Here is a 26,388-nt window from a genome sequence, read left to right on the forward strand (position 1 = left end):
CCAATACAGAAAACAAGGTCCAAAGTATGACCAGCAGCGTGAGTGGGGCCAGATATTATTTGGGACAGACCCATGGTACATGAAAGGTACATGAAAGGTTGTCGCACAGAGGAGGGCTGGGATCTCTTCTCGATCGTCCCAGAGTTGAATAATGGGCTGAAGTTGCAGGAAGCCAGATTTCGACTGAACATCAGGAAAAACGTCCTAACTGTTAGAGCCATACGACAAGGGAACCAATTGCCTAGAGAGGTAGTGGGCTCTCCGATACTGGAGGCATTCAAGAGGCAGCTGGACAGCCATCTGTTGGAAATGCTTTGATATGGATTCCTGCATTGAGCAGGAGGTTGGACTTGATGGCCTTATAGGCCCCTTCCAACTCCACTATTCTATGATTCTATGACTAACTCCATATCTATAATATAGGATATTTATTTAAAAATTGGGCTGAGTGATGATACTCGGCAATCCATGTCTGCTTGTAAGATTTTATTATCCTGGCTAGAACTAAACAGATTTCCCTTTTCTAGACATGTCTAGCTTGTCAAAGGAATAGCGTAGGTGGTTCCTTTCTAGTGGCTACAGCCACATTGCTGACAAAGTGAACCAGCAAATCTTGGTTGTTTCCATTTTAATCCTAACAGGCTCTCTATTTCTAAGATGCTTAATGTGCCTGTAAGTTATATTCAATAAATGAGTCTCCAGGTAGTCATTCAGTGTTGATCTTGTTCATTTATTTTTCAATCTATGCAGGTGTCTGACAAAAACAGACTAAAAATACTGAGTGGTCAAACTGGCAATCTTTTACTTGAAAACTTTGCTATGAATTTATTATGGCATAAGCTTTCTTGGATTCAAGCCCACTTCATCAGGTATGTCTTGAATCCACAATAGTTTATGCCATAATAAATTTGTCAAGGTGCTACAAACCCTTTAAGGGTTTTTGCAGCAAGAGAGATGAACACGGCTACACCTATGGAAATTTGTTACAAATGTACCCTTGCTATCATGAAGGTGGAATATCTGGATGCTCTCAAACAGTTCAAAGGTAAACATATTAAATTTTGGATATTTATGTTGGATATTTATGTCTCTTACCATATACGGTAGGCTCTGGAATACCCTACCCCAAGAAGTTCACTCTGCTCCCTCCCTGTTGGTTTTCCAAAGACTCCTGAAAACGATCTTGTTCGGGAGAGCCTTTGGGAGGGACTGAAGGTAGAGCCTGACATTGATTTTATGCCTTCTATGTTAAATTTTACCTTTGTAGTCCCTTTAGTACCAATCCCTATATATATGTATATGTGTGTGTGTATATATATATATATATGTATATAATTTTATGTATCTGATTTGTATTTTATGTATTTTAATTTATTTTAATGTTTTTGTGATTTTACTGCTTACAATTTTATTATGTACATGTCTGATTTTATTTTTGTAAGCCGCCCTGTGGCCCTTCAAATATTGCTGGACTCCAGTCCCCATCAGCCCCAGCCACCATGGCCAATGGTTAGGGATGACAGAAACTATAGTCCAGAAACATATGGAGAGTCACAGGCTCCCCATTCTTGGTGTAAGAGAAGAATTATATTCAATTATTTCAAAGCATGTTGAATTCATTTAAATGAAGGGAAATTTAAACAGAAAAATGCTAGATACATTTTTCTCTCTTGCATTTAAAATGCCCAAAAGTTATGGTCTATTTTTCCCCTTTTGCACTAATGCACACTATTTAATTTCATGGACCCATAACTCAGCAGATCCAGATTACTATGCATGAGAGTTGAGCAACGTAATGCCTTGTGTGATGGTGGTGGTATATTGTACATCTCCAGCACAAATGATGCTCACAGTGCTGAGGCAGAGTGAAGGAAGCTATAGGTTAATTAAGGGTGTGTGTGTCAAGTGAGGGTGGTAGGGAAAAGAAGGATTTAAAAACTCATTCTGGTATTTTAAACCATTTATTGCATCAGGCAGCCTGTGCTTGGAAGGAATTCCTGTAGGTAACTTGCTACCGCTTTTGTCAGGTAAGTCATCGTTCCATAAGCCCCACTCGGGGCACTGTCATAAAAGTAGTAGCAGATTCCCGTGCCTAAGTCTTGTTCCAAGAAGCCATCAGTTGCTCCAAGGGATTTCTGGAAGATAGTGGGGGGGAAGCAAAGGTTTAAAACTAGCATAGTGTGAAGGGTCTTCTCCATGTACTTTTAAGCAGCCCAAGACAGTAGCAGGGGTGGAGGAGAGAGTTTATCAATCAGCACTGTGCAAGCACACAGCTGGATAATCAACCTCTGCTTTGAGCGGTTGACATCAGTTGGGGTGACTGTCCAGTCAAACATGTGCTTGCATAGTGCTAATGGAGGGACCTCTGTGCCAATTTTAGTCTGCTCTTTAGTCTGAACTGATCACCTCTCTGCTGTAGGGTGGTGGTATGTGACTTTCTACTGCACAGATAGCAAGTATCTAGATAGCCAGATGTTGTTTGAGTCCTACTCCCATTGGTACCCGCTAGCATGGCCAGTGATTAGGCACAATGGGAGTTGTAGTCCAACAACTTCTGGAGGGTGCCACATTGGCTCCCCTCCTCTACCAAGTACATTCTTGCTTGTCTTCCACCCACCTGTTAGGTCTTGCTTATACTTCCAGTTACCCCTTGTCACTTGGAATTAGTGCACTGTCCTGCTCCATGGGCCAGTGTTCAATTCCACATGCCAGATGCAGTAGCCAAAACTTGCAACATGTAAGAGATTTTTTTTCTTGAAAAGTAAGGCAGAAGCCAGCTGGTTTTATCTCATATCCCTGGCATTAGCTAAAGCAGCACGAATTACTACACCAACAGAAGTGTTGGCATCAGAACTAGGTATGGTCTGGTATCTGCTGAGGCCCATGCCCCAACAGGGGCCCCACTGCCAATTCCAAGAGCCCCCTGGCCCTCCTTCTCCTTGCTGATGCTGCCTATTTACCTGGCCACCAAGGAAGTGAACAGTGACAAGAACAAGGAGAAGAAGCAGGTGCAGTCCCCCACCACCTTGCAATAATGTGGATTAGGACCAAAAACACATGGCTATCCAACACTAGCAAGACACCTGTCCATGATATTTCATTTGTTAAAAACAATGTTCTCTAAACTAATAAAAAACTGACTAATAACAATCCTTACGAGATTATACTTTTGGGTAACTAGCTTTTATGTGACCTATGTGTCACAGTCAGAAAAAATATAGGCACTTGTTCTTAAAAGGAATTTGATCAGAAGTTTGAAGGGCTTCCACATTAGAAAATAAATTATTGCTATGATGCTATAATAGGTTTTTTAGAAAAATTAGGATTTGTTGCTTGCCTGTTAAAAAGAAAATTCAACACACATACCTGCTCCTGAAGAAAGAGATCATTTGCTATGTGCACTATCCGATCCACATGAATTATGCCCCCAATGCTGTGAACTTCTATTTCTGATAACAATGTAAGCACAAGGATAGCCTCCACCAGCAGTTGCCTATATTCAGGCTGGGGTACATGGTTCAGCACTGACTCCACGTGGACAGCAAACTTGATTTCACAAGCTGTCATCTTCAAGAGACAAAGGGAAACAAAAAAGACATTTGGTCTTACCATGAAATGGTTTTCTCTGTGCATGTCAAAAGATGATATCAGGTGAGTAGCTAGCTCCACCTAGCCGTTGAAGGCAGAAGAGCACTGCTGAATTTTGCAGGTAGCTCCTGCTTTGTGTCGTTCCTTGTCTCAGTTCTCAATGACAAGTCAATAAACGAGGAAGGAACAATAGGAATCACACTCATAAGATAAAAGACAACAACACTCATACACTGTCTGCAAGACGCCTATTTTGTGGTAATAACTGCAGCCCAGCCCTGCTACGGAAGGGCCCTGATATCTTTTGACATGCAGAGAGAAAACTGTTTCATAGTAACCCCAAATGTCTTTTCTCCTCTGCATGTAAAAAATGATATCAGGTGGGACATACCAAAGCTGACCTATGTAGGGTGGGAACATCACAGGGCTGAAAACACTAGTGATCCAAGAGGACGTGCTGTAGCACTCTCCTCCCAAAGGCCGCCTCAGCAGATGCATAGGTGTCTATCCTGTAATGTTTAATAAATGTATGAGGAGTGGCCCATGTAGCTGCTCTACAAATCTCCACCACAGAGGCATTGCGTGAGAATGCTGCTAATGTGGCTGCCGTTCTTGTGGAGTGAGCCACTATTCTGGCCGGGCAGGCCAGTCCCAGAGAAGCATATCCCATGCTTTCATCCACCTAGCTAGTATAGAAATGGAAACCTTATTCCCTAGTGACGTTGGGTGAAAAGACACAAATAAACTGTTTTGCGTATTGATTTTGTTTTAGAAATATACACCTTAAGGGCTCTCCTCACATCAAGAGAGCGCCACGCCTTCTCTGTGGGGTGAACTGGATTAGGACAGAAGGAGACAAGCACCAGCTCTTGTTGACAGTGGAAGGTATACAGAACTTCGGGACGACAGGATGTGACTGTGTGGAGAACTACTCTATCCTTATGGAACACACAGAAATGCCTATCCACAGTGTGGGCATTCAGGTCAGACACTCCACGGGCTGAAATAATGGCCATGAGAAACAAGACCTTAAAAGAAAGCAGATGAAGATAAATTTGACTTAAAGGTTTTACTGGGGGGTTTGTAGGGCCATTAACACTTTGTGCAGGTCCCAAGTCGGGTAGCGATGAACTGTAGGTAGCGCTGAAATAGTTGACCCTTGTAGAAAATGCACGAGGAAAGGATGAGATCCCAGTGGATTGTCTGGAGATTTGGAGAGGATCGCCGATAACGCCAAAGCCTTATCGGCGAAGCCTAGGGTGTTTAGCCTGAGGCCCAATGATAAATCATCTTGTAGGAAGTATAGTATCTCATTGATATGAGATTGCTTTCCTTGGCAGTTTCTCTTTTTTCTGAGACCAGGCTGAGAAGGCCTTCCATGTACCCTCATATATTCTAACGGTGGAAGGACGCCTAGAGGCCATAATTGTTTCCAGCACTTGTGATGGAATGCCTTTCTTTAAGAGCCATCACTTCTCAAACTCCAGACATGAAGCGCCAACTACCCCAGGTCTGGGTGGAGGAGCTGCCCTTGAGAGAGCAGACCCCTTACCAATAGGTCAAGAAGTTCTGGAAACCAAGGTCTCCTCGGACACCAGGATGTTATTAGCAGGACTGTCGCCCTTTCAGTTCGGATCTTTTGGATTACTCTGGGAATAATCAGACGTGGTGAAGGCCATTGGGACATCAGAGCATCTATTCCTTCCTCCTCTGGCGTCGCATACCTGGAGAAGAATCTCTTTACCTGGCGGTTGCGACAGACAGCAAACAGGTCCGCTGCCGAAGTGCTCCACTATCTCCTGAAAGATTAATGGGTGAAGCTTCCATTCTCCCTGATGCAGTTTTTCTCAACTCAGCCAGTCTGCTTGGTTGTTGTCCTCTCTCCTGAGGTATTCTGCCAGGATCGAGTCCACATTTCTCTCCACCCACTGGAAAAGGAGAGCAGCTTCCTTCTGGAGGTGGGGGGAGCATGTGCCTCCCTGACGGTACAAATAAGATTTGGCTGACACATTGTCTGTCCTGACCAGCACCGCCCCCAACAGTCTGAACTTCACGAAGCACATCAGGGCAAGACAAATTGCCCAAAGCTTCAGGAGATTGATAGGCAGCGTGGATTCCTGTGATGTCCATTTTCCTTGTACTATTTGGCTGTTGCAGATGACTCCCCGGCCCGTCAGGCTGGCGTCTGACATGATCAGAGTTCGAGGAGGGTCCTGGAATGGCACCCTTTTCAGCAAATTGGTTTCATGAGTCCACCATAGTAAAGACTGATGGACTAGTGGTAACAATGCTACTCTGCAGTGTCGCCTGGATGCTATGTCTCCTAGGAAGGGCAGTAGCACCCACTGGAGGGTGCGAGAGTGATAGCGCGCCCAAGGAGTAATTTGGAAGGTTGACACCACCAACCCCCAAACCAGCACCAGTTGCATAAGGTCTGCCGAAGAAGACAAAAGACTTGACACTGCTGTGTGTGTATCTTGTTTACTCTTTCTTGAGTTGTCTATAGTGGCTCCCAGATGTTCCGACAGCTAACAAATACTATACACTCATGGATCCTCCGGAGGCCCTGATCCATTTGGGTTCAAAGACAGATTCAGCAAATTCACTATGGGAGCATCTATCAGCAGGACTTTCAGCTGGTCCATGATGTGTTGTTCCAGTGTATAGTATTTGTTAGCTATCGGAACAGACTTCTTGAATTGTAATGGAACATCCAATTCGGACTTGATCACTCTGGGAAGTAAAGATGGGAGTTTTAGAACTCTTGACTTGGGTTTTGGGTATGGAAACACCACTGAAACCCTTGATGCTGAGGGGGCAGGAGGATCCTCTGGGGAATTCAGAGTGAGGGATTCCACTGCCTTGCACAGGTGGGGGAGGAAGTGTGCCTCCTGAAAAATCCTATTGGTTGAAATCTCTTCCGATTCTGAGTCCCCACTCCATTCTTCTTCGTCAAGGACAATTAGGTCATTGTCTTGGTTGAGCAGAGTATCTTCTGGAGATTGGGGATGCCTGCCCTGGGTGCGGGCATAAGGATCCGGTGACGTGCAGTTCTGTGGTGGCCTTGTGTGAGCAGATGAGCAGCCAGCAATAGAACCCTGCATCACTAGTGCTCTAGATGTTGTCTGAGTTTGTGGTGCTACCAATGTGGAAACTGCACAGGCAGATAGGTCTCTGGCTAGGTCCATCAAGAGAGAGTCCCTGAGCTGGTCCTTTAATTGTTGAAGTGAGCCAGCTGACAGTTGTAACTGGATAGGCTGAGCTTGAGAAAAATATGACTGGAGTCCCGGCCCCTGTAGTTGATGAGCGTGGGGAGAAAGGGGGGAGTTGGAACATTCCCCCCCTCAGCCCTGTGAGGGTTGGATAGACTTGGCTCATCTAGAACACCTGAAAAGACCTCGGGATAGGATCTTGTAGAAAAAATGGAATCCAAGATAGGGTGAGGTTGATAGCCTTCTTCCCCAGATATGGATTCTTGGTCCCTCTGTGTTCTGCAGGTGGCACTATGAGTGTCCTTCCCTGTGGTTGCTTTCTGCTTATGAGGGCCTTGCCAATCCAGATCGGCTTGTCTGTTAATTGTAGGCCCCATGCCTTCCTGAGCCGCCCTGCCCACCACAATGTGTGCTTCAACATCTAGTCTGAGGGGGAAGCAGAAGTGGTTTCAGCTTTTTCATGGGCTTTTCCAATTTGCAGGTTGCTTTCCCCATGGGAGCACCGTGCTGCGGGGCTTACGGGGCTAAGTGCCTGAAATGGCTATGCATTGCTGCTAGATAGCTGGTATGGGGGGAGGAGGAGTCCGAAGGCAGTCCACAGGCTGGCGAAATGCGCCACAGTCCTCATTTTATGTGGGGGGTGAGATGCGGCTGGTCCTTCTACGGTGCACCCTAGGAAATGATGCCGCTAGTGGGGGGGAGATGCCAAAGCTGTTAAAATGGCTGCCACTAAGGCTCCAGTGGGGCTTGAGCAAGCTGTGAGGCCGGTGGGTGGGGAGGCTTGCTAGCAATCAGTGAGAATGCCAGTGTTGAGGTGGGGGGGAAGCCCCCTTACTGGTGGCTTTGAGCCGCAGCGAGAACTCCGGGAGCAGGGGACAAACTCAAAACCCTTTTAAAAAAAAAACAAGGGTAGGAACAGTGAAAGGAAGACAACAGAAATGAAAAAGACAAATAAAAGCCAAACACAAACACCACACACACTATACAGGCCTGAACCAATGGAGCAGAGAGAACTCAGCTGATCTTGGTGAAGGCAGAAGAGAACTGAGGCAAGGAGCGATACAAAGCAGGAGCTGCCTGCAAAATTCAACAGTGCTCTTCTGCCTTCAACCGCTAGGTGGCGCTAGCTGATATCTTTTACATGCAGCATAAGGAGTATTCCAAAGTGAGCACATAGCTTTATAATTGGTGAAGGCAGTAAGATTTCTTGCAATTGACATTAAGTGCTGCATAGTCCCATTTAAACAAACAGCTGTGGTACAGGAGACTTTCTTTAAAAAAAAAAGTTAAAACACTGACAGATGTTGTGGTTCCTCCTAGTACTGTAGTGCTTCTGGGTCCCTCCAGGTCAATGTCCCTTTACTTTTGGGGGGAGCAGGTCCCAGCATTACAGCCAATCAGCATGAATCCCCTTTCATGTTGATGGGCTCCTACTATCTGTTTTTGGGAGGATGAGGAGAGTCACGAGGACGATGTCATGAGGAGGGTAGTTCTCTCTCACCAACCTTTTAAGGATGCACCAGCTGCTGCCAGTGAGAGACGTTTACAGGTGTTCACTTTAACTCTTTAGGCAGAGGTTCCCAAACTGTGGTCTGCGCCTCCTTCACCCCATGGCTCAAGCTTATTTTTTAAAAAACTGTGCTGCAGCTAGGTGGAGGGGGGAGTGGAGTGGGGACAGCAGGGATATTACCTCAAGCTCATGCTGCTAGCATCTCCTTAAAAGGTTGGGAAGACTGGAGCTTGCTTTTTAAAAAAAGTTCTGAAGGGAAGGCTGGAACAGGCTGCTGTTGTCTGCCAGCAAGGTGGAGCTGGTGGCAGGGGCTTCCTTTGCCCCAAGGAGGAGCTTTTCTGAAGTGGGGGTTGTGCACGTACAACAAAAGGTGGACAAAGTCTGGGACATACAGGGACTACAATACTGGATTTAAGCAGCCTAATCTTGTATCACTGCAGCCCTGGATTCTATAAACCATTAACAGTGCAATCCTATACATGCCTACCCAGTCAGAAACCATCCTCACTGAGTTCACAGAGGTCTTTCTCCCTAGTAAGCATATAAAGACTTGCAGCTTAAGCTTTGTGTTTTAACATGATTGTTAAAATGCACTCCTGTCTCAGTCTCAAAGTTGTTTCTGTTACAACTCTTATTCCTGCATCTTCAGTTACACCATAACAGTTAATGTTAAATTAATTCCATAGTGTAGTAACTTTTGCTTTGTTTGGTCTGTCTGCAGACTACTCATGAACTGAACTGAAACACAGTTTCAGTGAAACAGATATTCCAGTAGCCTGTTTAAACTATATTTTCACTCTGTGCAATGGAGTTGATGAGTTCAGGTTTAGTACAACATTCCAGTCATCCATAAGCCTTTGTTAGCTTTGATTTTGCAGTAACTCCTTTCCTTGGCTGTTTGACTTTTGAAAAGAGGGACTTTGTAGTAATTCTACTCCTATTTTCGCTCACACCTATCCACTTGCTAAACTTACCAAACAAGTGCTGGGCTAAGCGTGTGTGTCTGTGTGTCTGAGTGAGTGAGTGAGTGAGTGAGTGAGAGAGAGAGAGAGAGAGAGAGAGAGAGAGAGAGAGAGAGAGAGAGAGAGAGGGCTCATCCAAACGACTGCAAAATGTGTGACACGCGCGCTATGTGTGCTTATTATTTTTCGGTCGTCCAAATGACGTCGTGCGGTGTTACGCATTTTCGCGGGTTAAATCCGCTCCTTCCAATACCGGCAAAAATGCGATCTGCTGTTTGAAATCAGGAATTTCATTGGGACATTTTTTTCATTGGGAAACAGCGAACAAAAAGGCGAAAAGTGAGGACTATCAGCTGACAAACCAGATATGGAAATGGTGGATTATCCCGCTCCGTTTGGATAAGCCCGGAGAGAGAGAGAGAGAGAGAGAGAGAGAGAGAGAGAGGTATGTATGTGTGATTTGTGTGAAAGAGGGAGAGATGCATTTGTGGGGGAGTGATGAAGGGAGAGACAGATCTATACGTTTTCTATGTGCATGTGAGAGAAAAAGAGGTATGTATATGTGAGGTCTCAGGGGAGAGGTGCACTTGGACAAAGATGGAGAGATCTATGTGTAGTGTGTGTATGTTTGTGTGTGAGAGACAAAGAGAGGGGGAGACATATATGCATGCGTGGTGTGTGAGGGGACATGGCATGCCTCATGACAAGATCCGGCACTTCTAAATTTGCCACTATACTGCTGTTCCCTCCTAATGATGTGTATCCTGATGAAGTGTTCAAGCATTCTACCAGGTACTGTAGTTCACCCATCTGTGATATCTTAACCCCACACTCTAGGCAGGCAGTGAGCTAAGGATGTCTTCTAATGTTGTGTATATGGATCTTGTCAAACTTTTACAATAAATGTGTGGGAGAGGTGAAGGGGAAAAGGCACAGGTGCCCACATATCTATGCCCACATATCTACCCTTAGAAAAGGAGTCCAAAGACAATGTGGTGATTTACAGAACACAGATTCATATTCAGTTGCAGAGCTGGACATAGCAATTTCCATAAAGGGGACCGTTACTGCCCTCTCCTGACTTCTGAGTGGCTTCCTGCAGGTTTGAGACTACCAAAATTATGCTTGCATTGTGGGACTCAATGCACCACAGATCTTTCCTGCAGTTACAGGGTAATGTGAGAAAGCCCAGCACTTATGTATTAACATTAGAAGCCCAATCTGCAACTGCTAACTATGTTGGTATCATTGAGGCAACTCTGGAATGGTTCAGCATAGGTGTATCATATTGCCCCAACAGTGTGGGAAGACCTACATGGAAGCAGTTGCTTTACCACCCCAGTAAGTGGGTGGGTGGATGGGTAAGCTGCAAATAATGGATATGTGGGATTTTCCAAAAAACCCCACAAATATTTTAAAAGAGGGCTGAAATGGGTTTTGTGGTCTTATGCTTACACAGGGTCAAGATGGTGAACCTACATCAAAGCATACTACTACAGAGAGTCATTAAGCAAATAAACAACCACCACTTGCTGCCAGTGATGTCTTGCTCCCAAAGAATGACCTCATTATTGCAAGCACAAGCCAAGCAACCTAATTTCCATTGGCAAAATGCTCAGATGTCACATGGAATCATTTGGCCTCAGGAGATCTTGTGTTTATTACGTTTGATTCCTATTAAGCAACAAAATTCGATATTGCCAAATTCTGACAATATTTGAGCCTTTATAAATCTCTACTGATAGTGAAGATAATTTATCATCTCCACATAAATTATATTATACCAACAGAAAAGATGCTAGAGCACCAGATGATTTTTTTTTTTTAGTAATGGTCAAAAGGTGTACATATTGAAATTGTATTGTAACATTTAAGTGCTGGAAACTAGCAACAGCTGGGGAGATCAGACTTCAAATCCCCACCCAGCCATGAAGTTTACTGGGCGACCATGGGTCAGTCACACACACTCATCTTAACCTACCTTATTAGGTTGTTGTGAGGACAAAATGTACAAGGGGAAGAATCATGTACTATGAGTACAGGAAAAAGGTGATTCTTGCTAACTCAAGGAGGAATTGATTTAACCCCCCCCAATCAATCAATAAATCCAGGAACCTGGCTCTGTCCTTACAGTCAATGCCACAGATTACAGCAATCAGCTCATCCTTAGGCCCTATCTGCATTATGCATTTAAAGCAACATCATACCATTTTAAACAGTCCTGGCTTCCCCCAAAGAATCCTGGGGACTGTAGTTCATTAAGGGTGTTAAGAGTTGTTAGAAGACCCCTATTCCCCTCAGAGAGCTACAATTCCTTACTTTAAAACTTTGGATTCCACTAAATAACACAATGAAAAAAGCTTGGCACCTACATAGGAAATGTTAGCCAGATGAGATTGTGATCCTGGATCTACCTCCCAGCTGCACAGTCTAGCATCCCCATAAGGAATTACATTATTGGCTATGGCTCTTATATAGAACAAACACAGCCAGAGATTATTCTGCCAAAATGGCTGTTGCCAATGGAATCTTCCAAAGGTGATCCTTCACTTGTCTAACCATAGATAGACCTTTCTACAAATCATAGAGTTCAACACTGTTGTCCTCAAGATTGCCAAGGACACCCCAAAGCAAATCCAAAATTCAAAGCGCTATGAAAGAATCTCACTGAAGGTATTACTAATGTATAATTTAAGTCTACTACTGGGGAATTCACTAAAGGAATTTTGAACAGATCTAACTCGTGAAGTAAGGTGTAATAGTTAGAAAGTTAGTAACATGCCGGCAACAGGATCAGTCCATTTTACTTTGACCACCTTTATCAAACAGATCTGGAAATGGTACTGAGAGAGAATTTGATGGTCAGTAAATGACGGTTGCTTTGGCCACCCTTGGGTTATTATAGCCAGAGCTCTCTTGCACCTTTGGTTGTTCTTCTAAATCAAGGATGCACTAAGCACCACAGGCATCCATCTAGGAAAAAGTTCTTGCAGGAAAAGTGCCCTATTTGTTCCTACACCTGATCTTCCTCAGAGTGTTCCGTTTCCTTATATAGGATGGAGGCAGCAGGATCCTCTGAGAAGGGAGTAGGGAACTGCTCACCCAGAGGACAGATCCCCATTCCCAACTGCAGCTCTTTGTCTGGGGGGAGGGCAGAGACCCATGACTGCTTGACTTTTCCTATGCTTCCTGGGCAATGGGTAATGGTGGACAAATGCTTGCTTTTCACTTTTTAGATGCTTCTGAGCAGCTATAAAAGTGGCTGTGCCTCTTCCTTTGTATTTTCTTTATTGCTTTTTCTGTCTCTTTTTCCCAGCGTCTGTCTTTTATCTCTTCAGTTCCATGTGTGTTTGCTACCATGAGATCCTCATGGTCAACTCTTGTAGTCCCAGGGGGTGGGGGTGGGCATGAAGAGGAACCACACCCTCTCCCTCTGGTGGAGCCAACTGCATTCAGACCTGCCTAAGATGGATCTGCACCCAGACACCACTTTCTAAAAACTGCTCAACAATGAAAGAACCAGGCCACTGTGATAGGTGCCTGCCATTTTAACTCCTGGCCTGGAAAGGAGTGAAGAGTGGAAATACACTGGTTGCTGCGCACCTCGGAGCAGTTGCCTGGAGTCGTTCAAACCATGTGAAAGGGGTGGCAGGGAGATAGTGATACACAGAAAGTGTAAAACTGAAGCAACAACAACAAATACTAGTGTGTGTGTGGGTAATGAGAGCTAGCTCGGCAGAAATCCAGGTAGTCACTAACTAAGATGGGAGCGGGGGGGGGGGAGAGAAAATGAATGCTAAATGGAACCACTGAACTTGGACATGAGCTCTGCCAGAACCCTGACCACTGCTTACCAGGAAAGGATGGCCTGAGGATCCTGGTCCCCTTCATGTCATTTGAAAGCTTGTCCTGTCAGTGATCAAGAGGAGGTACTAATCCAAGAAATAATGACTGTCCTGCCACTACTAGAGAAGTCTTTGTTTGATGCCTGGTGTCCATAAATAACTGAATAGCCATGTGGGATGAAGGCTCTGGAAGCGAACAACTGCATTTCCATTTTCCATGCAAGAAACACTGGAAAAATAGATCTTGCCTCTAAAATTAGAATGCCTCATTAAGCAGTAATTATGAACACTTTGCAAGGGCAGAGCTGACAACACACTCCCCCACCCCCTTTTCATTGTATACAGGAAAATAGCACACATATTGAACCAATGCCAAGGGCCTATTTGATACTATGCCACAAAAACTGAAGTGTTGCTTTTAACAAGGGCCCACAGTTTGTATGCGTGGGTTTAAAAACACATACACCTGCATATAATAAATCTTGCTGTAACAGTAAATAACGTGCAAAAGGCCCTATTTCTGCCAATTCCCCTTTCCTATTGCAGCCCCTTTCATGCTTCTTCTGGAGGGCCCACCCAGCCCTTTGGAAGACTGCAGAGTGAAGGGGGAAAACTGGTGAAGATTGCCTCCCCTTCCCTTGTGGGTACCTTGATTAGTTCAAAAGCCCTTCTGTGCATCATTGATTAGCATTCACGATAAATTAATCAAAGTTTGAAAAGATAAAACATTTACAGCAATGATACCTCATATGATACCTCTGAATTTGAGTTGTTTATCAGGAATTGTAAAGGCTTGTAATAATAAGACCTTGGAACCCAATATAAGTAAGGAAAGGCCTTGAAAACCAATGGATATTTGTTGGTGAAATGCAATGCAAGCTTGTTGTTCATAAAATAAAATGCAAAATAGTCTGTAATATAAGTGGCAAAATCTCATAGTTAAGAAAGAAATATGTTTGGCCACTATGTGCAAACTAAGTCTGTAACCCTAGGCATATTGGAGTAAACATTTCAGAACAAACATGCACAGAATTGGATTATATGATTTTTTTATTCGTAGCATCTCATTTTCTGTCTAAAGAAGAGTGTTATGTGCCTCAAACACTTGTGTCTTCTAAAATTAACCCAAATTTTAAAAAATCATCTCATTAAATCTGCATTTAGTCCACCCACCAGTAAAATAAATAATATTCACATTGATTATAATAGATTAGATTTGTACGCATTCTCACACCCCTTCTTTTCAGTATATCTCATTTTTGGGCACCTAGACAACAACAATTCCAAAGGTTAATATCTCAAAAGAAATAGTATTATAGTTCAAGCACGCCTGAAACCTTACAAATTTCTGACCTGCTCTCCTAATACAAAATGTGTGATGGCTGCCTTTGAATTACTCTGTTATACTCAGAAACATTATCTTCTTTGCTATGTTCCACAAGAGATTTCTAGTACTGACCAGACAAGGCTGAGCTTCAGCAAGATTTAATCCTGCCTCAACCTAAGGTACGAATCCTTATACCAAGGAACTACGTCAAAACTAAATAGTTTCTTCAAGTCTTACCTCCCTTGTAGTTGAAGAAGGAAGGACATAGCCATCAATAGACAGACCGTGACACTGCAACATATGAGAACATTATAATATTTAAAACATAGTAAATAATATGAATTAAATGAATCAAAATATAAGGAAATTAATTACACAAATTTGGTGGTTTGGATGGGAGGATGGTTGGTTTAAACAAGTTCTTCTTAGGACTGTTTTATGATATATGACAGCTTTTTTAAAATAACAAACAAGCAACTAACATTATTTTACTACATCTGCCAAAGAAAAGGTTATAACAAGAACAACAATTTATTATTGATCTTATTCTCCAGAAAGATAAATCAGGAGTCTGGCAATACTTGTGTGAGATCAAACTACAAGTTAAAGTTGGCAGCAAATTAGTCATGAATGTGGAACACTTATAGAAAAAGGTGAGGAAGAACCATCCAGTTCAGAAACATTTGTATGGACTCAGAAATGTAACAACTGTGTTTATTCTGATGGAGTAATTCAGGTACATGTGTGGAGCCCCACTTCTGACATATGAAATGGAAGGCCAACTGTCACCTCACACGCCACATTTGGCTTTAGAAACAAAGTTTATCAGCTCATTGATGGGTCAACCAAAGGCTGATAAAAAAGGAATGTTTTGTAAGTGTAATAAGTAAGTCAAATAAAGAGGACTCTAGATGGTATTATTGCTTCCAAGGAGAAACCAGGCAGCATACTGTCTTCTACAGGGAAAATTGTAAGCAGAATATAAAATAGTACAGTCAGTTAATTCTGTTAAATCATCAAGGCAATTTTATACTGAATTCAACTTGAGCAGTTCAACGTCCAGAAAAAAAATGAAAATGAAATGGACTGCCTTCAAGTCGATTCCGAATGATGGGCGACCCTATGAATGGGGTTTTCATGGTAAGTGGTATTCAGAGGGGGTTTACCATTGCCTTCCTCTGAGGCTGAGAGGCAGTGACTGGCCCACAGTCACCCAATGAACTTTATGGCTGTGTGGGGATTCGAACCCTGATCTCCCAGTTCGTAGTCCAACACCTTAACTGTGATGTTCCTATATTAATGTATATATGGTAAGTGTTGTTGTTTAGAAGATACATGGTAAGTGGAGTGAAAGAGGAGGGGGAGTGAATGGGCAGTAGAATGCTAGATGATTGGCTGAGTGTTTAAAATGGCTGAACGTATAAAAGGAAGAGTGAGAGTGGGGGTGGAGGAGGTGAACTGAGTGGGTTGCTTGGTGGGGTTTAGAGAGTTGTTTGCCAGGAGAGAGTGGAGAAGGAGGGGGGTGGAGTTCGGATTAGTATTGAGTAAAACCATATGCTTATGTGCCTTAAGAAGAAATCTTGTTAATCTTGTTAGCTTTGTTATCTTTAATAAATACTTAATTTGGTTTACCAAAGGCCTGATCCTTGGCTGGGGTTTCACAGACCAGAAGGGAGGGTAAGGTAATGACCAAGGCTGAAGGGGAACAGTAACAAATGGTGGCAGCGGTGAAGAGAATAACAATACCAGTATTCAGAGTCTCTGGGAATACTAGTATTAGGACGTGACTGGTGGTTGCCTAGCAGGGGGATCTGTTGAGATCTATGCTAGAGCGGAGAGAGAAATCATAAGAGAGAGCGGTCCGGACTGGTGGAGTCCCTGGTGGTGCCTAGTGACAGGCAGTAGCCACACGCAGGTAGGAACCTGACAGGGAGAACCAGGGAAGGGCGTCACATGTGGTGTCAGCGGGGGGATACGAACAACAGAGAATCCAGATACGAATACTGGAGAATCCAGAACAGTGGTGTGGCAAACAGAAATAACAAAACAAGATTTCTTGTGAGAGTGACTGGCAAAGAGTGTGTGGCAAAGAGTGAGTGAACTCAAACACCATGGCTGAATACAGTCCAACACCTTAACCACTACACCACACTGGCTCTCTCCAGACACAAAATAAATCATTAATTTCATTTGAGTTGTTATGGTGCTATTACTGGGGAAAAAATTAACTTTCCTTTTTAGTCAAGATTTTGGATTATAAGACGTTAGCCTTGCTTGTAGCCTTTTACTCTGCCATAGAGTCATTTTTATTGTGGTATTTTATTGAGGTTTGAATATTACTTTTGCTTTCATTGGTGCTCTCTTTAACAGTACTTATGATTTATTCTGCTGCTTTTTGGTTTTTAGTTCTGCTTTTATTTGTACACTTTTTATAATATATTGATATTTATTGTTTTTAGACTGTTAGCTGCTCTAGACTATTAAGGATGGGTAAGATATAAATGTTTTAAATAAACAAAACACCTGATTTTTAAAAGGCAATGCATGACGTACAGGCTGATCTGACTTATAAGGAAGCAAGTTCCATTTGAAATAGAATTTATTCCCAAAAGAACATATTTTTAAGATAAGGATTGGCGCACCAAGGCTATAACCGCCCACCCAGGAATAAAGAAACTTCCTGTGCATATGAGCTCTAACACAGCTTGCAACCCATACATAATACAGAGGAAACTGGGCAACTTCCTTTTAGTAAGTGACATTTGACTATTTTAACCACCAGTGCTTTTGGAGAAACATATTGTTATTTCAGAATATTTCAATATACTACTACTAGCCAGAAATTCCAACAGCTTTTTCTAACCAGCCAGCTATAATTCAAAGCAACATATCACACTCTAAAAGTTAACCTCATTAGACAACCCATAGCATTTCCTCTCTTCTGTTTTTTTCCACATTTACCTTCTGAAGGATCTTCCACACTTTAGGATAGAAACCCACAGGGACTCTGTTAATGGCACCATCGAGCCGCCTCCTGCGAAGCCACTGCCCTTGTCGGTCACCCCAGCTGATGCCATGCCCAACAGACCCGGTGAGGGATGATATACTGGTTGGAGAAGATGGGCTACTGCATCTCTGGAAGGAAAAATAAAAGACAAATTTCATCCAAAGTCAGAAACATCCATTTTTATTCCCCAGGACAAAAGGCTGCTTGAGGGAGTCAATTTGTGGTAAAGAAGCCACAGGCAGGGAAAGGATTAAGAGCTCTCTCTCCAGACCCCAAAACACTTCTCCACTCCAACCCCCTTCCCAAAGCTGCTTTTCTTGTTTAAAAAAGTGTTAGGGATCTATTGCACAGTTAATACCATAAATCTAGCAGAATATACCATCCAAGACTGTTATCTATTCAACAACAGCTGGATTTCAATAATGACTGTGAATTATTGAATATCTATGATATGGTAATCCTCCCCACAGCTGTTGTCACTGCACTCTGACTGTTTCAGTGTGAAAATGAACCAGCAGACCAAAAATACAATTTAATGATAATAAGAAAAAGAATAAAGAAGTCCTAGGCTTAATATGATGCACAACATGGTTATTTTTTAAATAGAAGTTTGAAAGATCTACTAAAATAGTAACCTTTCAAAAACATACAACACTAAATAGTACTCTGGTTAAAAATTTGAAACAAATGTATTGGTTTAATTAATTTGGTTAGAGTGAAAATGTCACTTCATGGGTAAGGGACTCAAAATCCATTTTTACAACGGACATTGCATTGACATCCCTGCACATTTGAAGGCTCATCTCATTATTATTTTTGACGCGGATACGAGATAGGGCCTTTTCGGTGGTCGCCCCTAGGTTGTGGAACTCTCTCCCGAGTGAGGTACGATCAGCTCCCTCCTTGCAGTCTTTTCGGCGACAAGTAAAGACTGTTTTATTTCAGTGTGCATTTGGGACAGAGAACGACCAGGATTAATGTCTTATAGGCTTGGTGATCATATTATATGATTTTATTATTTTAAATTGTTTGCTGTTTTAACTTTTATCTTATAGTTTTTAATCTTCCCTTATAGTTTAATTCTCTTTTAGTAATATACTCTGTATGTTTTAATGATGTTGTTTTTAGTTGTAAGCCGCTCTGAGTCCTATTGGAAAAGGGCGGGGTAAAAATAAAGTTTTATTATTATTATTATTATTATTATTATTATTATTATTATCTGTTACTATTAAATATTGTGGATTTGTCCAAATCGAGCCATCATTGGCTGCCATCTAAACTTATGGCTTCACTGCTAAAGTCCCACTGAATTCAATGGACATTCAAAATAGCTCCCCTCAGTCTTCTCTTCTCAAGGCTAAACATGCCCAATTCTTTGAGAACAGACTGAAAGAACTGGGCATGTTTAGCCTTGAGAAGAGAAAACTGAGGGTAGATATTATAGCATTCTTCAAGTGCCAGGATCTCTTCTCAATCATCCCAGAGTGTAGAACACAAACTAAAGGGCTCAGGTTAGAGGAAGCCAGATTGCAACTGAACATCAGAAAAACTGTTAGAGCAATACAAAATGGAACCAATTACCTAGGATGGTGGTGGGCTCTCCAACACTGGAGGTATTCAAGAGGCAGCTGAACAGTGACCTGTCAGGTATGCTTTGATTCTTGTATTGAGTAGGGGGTTGGACTTGATGGCCTTATAGGACCCTTCCAACTCTACTATTCTATGATTCTACGAAAATGAATGGGACTGAACCACTTTAATGGGATTCTACCTAGGAGTTCCTAATATCAGTAGTGAAAATAAACAAGCAAAGGAGATAGAGCTCCTTAACCTTGCATAGTAGAGGGATTACTGACTTCTGCAGTTTTCTCACTCTGGCAAGATAAGTTACAACAGCTGAAAAAGCTTCTACACAAGCTACAGCTGCTGAAAAAATCTCTTCTACCCAAGTACTAATGGTACAGATGTCATGTATCCTTTGCATATGATCACCATAGATAAAATGTGGATAATCATGGCAATCCTGTGTGAAATGTAGTCTAAATGTCTATTCTTAACCACTATTTAGCGAAGATTAGATTGGATTGGTACAGTTCTCTTGTCTCTGGGTACTTTTCAAAAGCCAGTCAATTTGAAATCTATAAACATCCTGATAAACCTCTAGCGGGCAAGACTGATATATATGTGTGTGTGTGAGAGAGAGGGCGTGTGAATACACACACACTATAGAATGCTTTAAAATTGTATTATTTATCTATTTTAATTTCCATTAAGTGCCTGATTAAAAAAAGTTTTGGCATTTACTATATTAATATAATGTTCACTTGCATTGCAGAGGGTATGGATATTGAATAAGTCATGCTGCATCCAATTCAGCAGAGCTGACAATAATCACACCATGGTTCACTGGAAGTGTTAGCGCTCAAGCAATTAGTGTATCTATACCTGTCATCTGTGCCTACAATGATAAGATTCCTTCTGCAAATAAATCATTGCAAGTGAATTGTGGGTCCAGATAACGAGTCTACAAAGTGTATAAAGCAGCATAGGCCCTCACACACCCATTTAACAGGAGAAAGCAGGATAGTTTCAGTCAAAATAAATGGAACACAGCACATTCTTAAGTGGGTGTCATAGCAAACATAAAACTCAATAGTCTACACAGAACAATGATATCTTTGCTTTTGACAGTATTCAACTACATTTTTCTCTAACACAAGGGAATTTCCCCCATCTCCTTCCCCTAGGCACTCTTGGATGAAACCGATTATCTGGATCCATTTCAATCGGGTTTCAGGCCCGGTTTTGGTACGGAGACAGCCTTGGTCTCGACCTGTGTCGAGAGAAAGAAAGAGGGAGTGTAACTCTGTTGATTCTCCTTGATCTCTCAGCGGCTTTTGATACCATCGACCATGGTATCCTTCTGGAGAGGCTTGCGGATTTGGGAGTTGGAGGTACTGCCTGGCAGTGGTTCCGCTCCTATCTGGCAGGCCGTCTCCAGAAAGTAGTGCTTGGGGAGCATTACTCGATACCCTGGGCGCTCCAATATGGAGTCCCGCAGGGATCAGTTCTGTCCCCCATGCTCTTTAACATCTATATGAAGCCGCTGGGTACGGTCATCAGGAGTTTTGGAGTGCGCTCTCATCAGTATGCTGATGATACGCAGCTCTACTTCTCCTTTTCATCTTCTTCAGGTGAGGCTGTCAAGGTCCTAAACCGATGCTTGGCCGCGATAATGGACTGGATGAGAGCGAACAAATTGAAGCTCAATCCAGACAAGACTGAGATGCTGTTAGTAAATGGATCCCCTGACCAGTTGGATGTTCGGCCTGTTTTGGATGAGGTTACACTCCCCCTGAAGGAGCAGGTGCGTAGCTTGGGAGTCCTTTTGGACCCGTCCTTGTCACTTGAGGCACAGGTGGCCTCGGTGGCACAGAGTGCTTTTTACCAACTTAGGCTGGTGGCCCAGCTACGCCTGTATCTGGACAGGGAACATCTTACCTCAGTTATCCATGCTCTGGTAACCTCAAGATTGGACTACTGCAATGCACTATACGTGGGGCTGCCCTTGAAGACGGTTCGGAAACTGCAGCTTGTGCAGAATGCAGCGGCCAGATTAATAACCGGGATCAAGCGGTCGGAACATGTGACACCAATTCTGGCCGGCTTGCACTGGCTGCCTATACATTTCCGGGCCCAATTCAAGGTGCTGGTTTTGACCTATAAAGCCTTACACGACACGGGCCCACAATACCTGGTGGATCGTCTCTCCTGATATGAACCCACCCGTGCACTACGCTCAACATCGAAGGCCCTCCTCCAGATGCCTACTCAGAAAGACGCCCGGAAGGCGACTACAAGAAAGAGGGCCTTCTCGGTAGTGGCCCCCGAACTATGGAACACCCTTCCTGATGAGGTACACCTGGCGCCTACTTTACTATCCTTTCGGCGCCAGGTGAAAACCTTCCTCTTTGCCCAGGCATTTTAATATTTTTAATATTTTTAATATTTTAGTATTGTAGTATCTGTATTATTGTTGTATATGTCAGTTACATGTTTCATCTGTTTGTTTAATTGTTGATTTGATGATTATGTGGTTTTAAAATTGAAATGTAAATTTATATTTTTATTGTTGTACACCGCCCAGAGAGCTTTGCTATGGGCGGTATAAAAATTGAATTAAATAAATAAATAAAATAAAATAAATATATGTGCTCTGCACAATCCTAAATCTGCTCTGGAGCATTGGGAGAAACCCCAGAACAGATTTAGGAGGTGTGCAGGAGAAGGAGAGGGGGAGATCATTCCATTGTGCAATCCTTAATGCTACACTGAATATAACCCTTAATTTTAAAAATAGCTCTTAAGACTATGGGCTCCTACTGGAAGGATATAAATCTAACTAACTAATTAATTAATTAATTAAAATAAAATAGACAGAAATCCTAAAATGTGCTATCAGTTTCTCTTAAAGGCTTTGTAACCAGCAAGAGATTTGTTGGGGTAAGTTTCAGACAGAAAAAAAAGGTACTGATGGATTCCAACTACCAAATGATACAGCAGGAAATTATTATTTGGAGATAGGAGTCTAAAATGGTCCCTCATCTTCAGGCATCTCTGCTCCTCAACTGGATTGCCATAAGCCACTGCTCTTCCTGGCATCGTCTTAGTAGCCCCACTTGTGTTCTTCGGGGCTAGATGTGTTGCTCTAACAGTATCTTTGAGACATTTAATCTTCTAGAGACATTCCTCAGACTTTTCTTGTCTGGCTCCTTCCTCAGAGTTTGTTCTATCAAGTCACTTTTTGGTATGGAAAAACTGAGGAAAAATATGTCTCCCTCCCATAATATCAGAACTCAAGCTGACCCAGTGAAATTGATTGGTGGAAAATTCAGAACAGACCAAAGAAGGTATTACTTTGCATAGCACATAATTAAGCATATGTAATCTGATACTACGGAATGTGGTGGTGATGATGATGGATTTAGATAGTTGTTTAAAAGGTTAGACAAAATGTTTGGAAGACAGATCTATCATGATGGAAAACACTAGATTCAGGTGGAAGTATGCCTCCAAATACCAGTTGCTGAGAGGAACACGGCAAGGAATAGCTGTTGCCTTCATACCCTACTGTTTATCTGGCCAGCCACTGAAAACAAGATGCTAAACTAGATGGCCTCCTGATCTGATCCATCAAGGCTTTTATTATGCTCAGTATGGGAAACAGTTACTATGTCCTACCAAGTGAAACACCCTGATAGTCAGCATTCTTACTCAAAGTAAAGAATTACAATTAAAAAATTAATCTCCACCCCTTTCCCAACTTTGAATTTTCCAGTTGTACTTCAGAAGTGGACATAGTCACAGCTTGCACATGGTCATTATAACAACATGAAGCTAGGGATGTAGTAATTCTGGTCTCCATCCCTCTGTGATATCTCAGCAGTTCAGCCACTAGGAATAAGGAGGGCTTGCAGACTGATAGGGACCAACTAGCCTTTGCCTTAAATGCTGCCCTTTTCCTGGGATTTGCTTTTTGTAAATTCATCATGTTCTGTGCTTTATCTCATTCAAATCTTTATCAACACATAAACACTAAGTCCCTAAGAAATTGCCAGACTGACAATGTAAGGACATGAAATAATTCTGTAGGGTTGTATCTAACAGTGACTTCCAGCTGACAGTAGGTTGATGGGGAAATTGCTGAAATTGCTTCCCTCTCTGTTCCGCTGACAGAAACCTGACTGTCAGCTGAGCGATGCTGTCAGATAAAACCCAAAAACTTTTATTAAATCAGTATGTGTATGTATATAAATACACACACATACAGAGTATTTATAATAGATAATACATGCTTAAAACTGTTACTATTTATTTATTTATTTATTGTACTTATATACTGCCCCATAGCTGAAGCTCTATGGGCAGTTTACAGTAACTAAAAACATTAAAACAAATATACAAATTTTAAAACACACCTTTTAAAAACAATTTAAAACACAATTAAAAATTTTAAAACACATGCCTGGGAGAAGAGGAAAGTCTTGACCTGGCGCCAAAAAGATAACAGTGTTGGCGCCAGGTGCACCTTGTCAGGGAGATCATTCCATAATTTGGGGGCCACCACTGAGAAGGCTATATTTTTCTATGACTTAATTATAAGAGGCAACCCAAAATAACAAGCTCTTTAATATATGAGAGATGAAAGCAAAGTAAACTTAGGCATGTATCTGCCCCTACCAAGAGGAGAGGAAGATATTCTAAGTTTTTGAGTAATGGATTACCATGGACCTGGAAGAATGCAAGCTGCTGGATGTGGATTGGCCCCCATAGAAGAACTACAAAGCAAATGAAAAACAATGAAAAAAATCAGTAAAATCAACACAACATGGAAACCAAGTGAAGTAACATAGGCATGAACAATCACAAAACTACAAATGAACCCATGCCCTCATTTGTTGAATGAAGTTCATTGCTGTAAACTCTCTGGCATCAGAGGAAAAAAAATATAAATTTGTACCAGTCCCCAATCTGTGCCTGAATGAAAAGTCTTCTAGACAAAAATCTCTTATGACAATTTGGAGAAGTCTCAGATTTTGCACTCAGAACACTGGCATAACAATGAAGGAAACAGAAATACAGCTCTTGTTTTTTACACATTAAACGTGCTTGAACTACTGTAAGATTGTATTTCCTAAGCAATGACCAACATAACCTCAGCCCCATTCCATACTATGAAGTTGCATGCAAACAAGAAGCCAAAGATACTAAGCAGTGGTAGGCCAAACTACCAAGACATCATTCCAAGATCAAGAAAAATGTTGCTGAATTACTTTATTATTAGCTTAAACCGTGATGTCTGGGATTAGTTCAAAAGTTTAGATGTTCAAAAGTACAGGAGAATATACTCTGGTTTCTGAGGATTAAATGAGGTGGAACTCTGAAATTATGGAGAACAACTGTTACCCAAAACAAAATGTTGCAGTGTGAAGTGTTCCTGTTCAGGGTTCCAGCCACCCAGCCATGACCCTTTTCCAGGATATCCCAATTCCATTCCGCTTCTGTCTGGTTTTCCATCCCCCCCACACACAATCTGTGCCCATGGAATGTGCTCAGAACTGTTTGAGTTAGCTCCCCCCCTTTTAGGGATTCCTCCCCCAAAAGCCATTGTGTTTTCCTAAGCCTGTTAATCCTCATGTGTGGATGGTGCCATTTTAGCTCCATAAGGATTCATAATCAAGAGAATGAGTTTACTCTTAATGGGATGGTGCACAAAATGATTCCAGAAGTTCATTCTCAATGTGACATTTAAAGATAATGTGTACAAATCACACTTTATTTTACAGCCTCTATTTTGGTGACAATGTTGGGCTGCATGACGGAAACCCAGGAGTCCTTTCTAAGGTGTCCTCTTCTCCCTGCACTTCCCCAGAATTCAACAAATTCTTTTTAGCATGCATTTCACAGTGATAATTTCCCCCTTATGTGTTCACAACAAGGCTTTATTTAAAATAGCCTCAGCTTAATCCATGGCTCAGCTGATTTATTTTCCCTGTCCTATGAAGATATTGAGGGGGCTGTTCCTACGCAAACATATCTATGCTCTAAAAATGTCCAGGGTTAATAAGCTCAATTTTGGGGGTGAATCTGTGTGCACGGTAAGGGAGATCACCCAAGAAGCTATAGAATGGAAGAAAAGTTTGGTCAAGAAACTCTGGCTCAGATAAGCGCAGATATCTATTTTCTCTGGCCTTTGATGCCTCAGATGTATGTTTTTGGAACCCATCTATTCTTGTGACTGTGGTTTGTTTTATACCATTTTAATATTGTATTTTACACTGGGTGATCTGCCCTTGGACCTTATGGTAAAAGGCAGGTAATAATAATAATAATAATAATTCCAGATTAATGTAATGAGCTGTGATGTACTTATGTTTACAACCATGTCTAGGATGCACACCTTAATGTGGTGAGGGGGCTTCAGTGTGTGGAAGAAGCTCAGAGCAATGCCGTCAGGAGTCTAGACCAAGAGGCTAGACTCCTAGCAAGAGCACTCAAGGCAGAATGGTCAAAGCTGAGACACCAGACTAAGATGCATCCAGACTCAGAGGAAGGCAATAGTAAACCACCTCTAAATACCTCTTACCATGAAAACCCTATGAACAGATTATCCAAAATGCAACACGAGATTGTGCTGGAAGATGAGACCCCCAGGTCAGATGGCACTCAGTGAGCTACTGGGGAAGAACAATGGACAAGTACGAGTAGTGCTGTGACTATGGCGCAACTGGGTCAAAGCCAAAAGGAAGCCCAGAAGCTGATGCGCACAGATGCGCACATACACAGTAGGAACATGGAATGTGAGAAGCATGAACCAGGGAAAGCTAGAAATTGTCAAACAAGAAATGGAACATATCTACATTACAATACTTTGTGTGAATGAATTAAAATGGATGGAAATGGGACATTTTCATTCAGGCAACTACAAAATATTTTATGCAGTAAATGATAAATCAAGAAGAAACAGGGTTGCTTTAACAGTGAGAAATGATGTAGCAAAAGCAATTAGGAGCTATAACGTTAGGTCTCAGCGAGTGATATCGATAAGACTCAACAGGAAATCTATTAACATAACCATTATCCAAGTCTATGCTCCAATGGCAAACGCAGAAGAAGAGGAATTGGAGAGAATTTACACAGAAGTACAGGAAGAAATTGATCACACACCAAAACAAGATGTTCTAATAATCATGGGGGACTGGAATGCAAAACTAGGGAACAGAGAAGAACTAGGAATTGTGGGGAAATGGGGCTTAGGAGATAGAAATGAAGCAGGTGAAAGGCTGATTGAATTCTGTGAAGCCAATAATCTGTTTCTAGCAAACAAATTCTTTGAGCAACCAAAAAGATGCCAGTACATGTGGACATCACCAAATG

General features: G+C 42.2%; 1 protein-coding gene across 5 annotated transcripts in view; it reads right to left on the reverse strand.

Annotated features, from left to right (window-relative positions):
• Nucleotides 1-1,942: 1,942 nt before the first annotated feature.
• Nucleotides 1,943-26,388, reverse strand: part of PHKA2 (phosphorylase kinase regulatory subunit alpha 2) — a 98,720-nt gene continuing 74,274 nt past the window's right edge. For 4 of the 5 annotated variants that reach the window (XM_061627248.1, XM_061627245.1, XM_061627244.1 and 1 more), the window contains 5 exons: nt 23,736-23,789; nt 17,406-17,579; nt 14,682-14,735; nt 3,367-3,567; nt 1,943-2,135 (listed from right to left, as the gene is read on the reverse strand). In XM_061627248.1, the coding sequence (XP_061483232.1) occupies nt 1,962-2,135; nt 3,367-3,567; nt 14,682-14,735; nt 17,406-17,579; nt 23,736-23,789 (657 nt within the window). In that variant the 3' untranslated portion in view covers nt 1,943-1,961. The remainder of the gene's footprint in view (nt 2,136-3,366; nt 3,568-14,681; nt 14,736-17,405; nt 17,580-23,735; nt 23,790-26,388) is intronic. The other variant, XM_061627247.1, reaches the window with a different exon arrangement.

The sequence above is a fragment of the Rhineura floridana genome, chromosome 5, assembly GCF_030035675.1.
Source record: "Rhineura floridana isolate rRhiFlo1 chromosome 5, rRhiFlo1.hap2, whole genome shotgun sequence".
NCBI classification, from domain to species: Eukaryota; Metazoa; Chordata; class Lepidosauria; order Squamata; family Rhineuridae; genus Rhineura; species Rhineura floridana.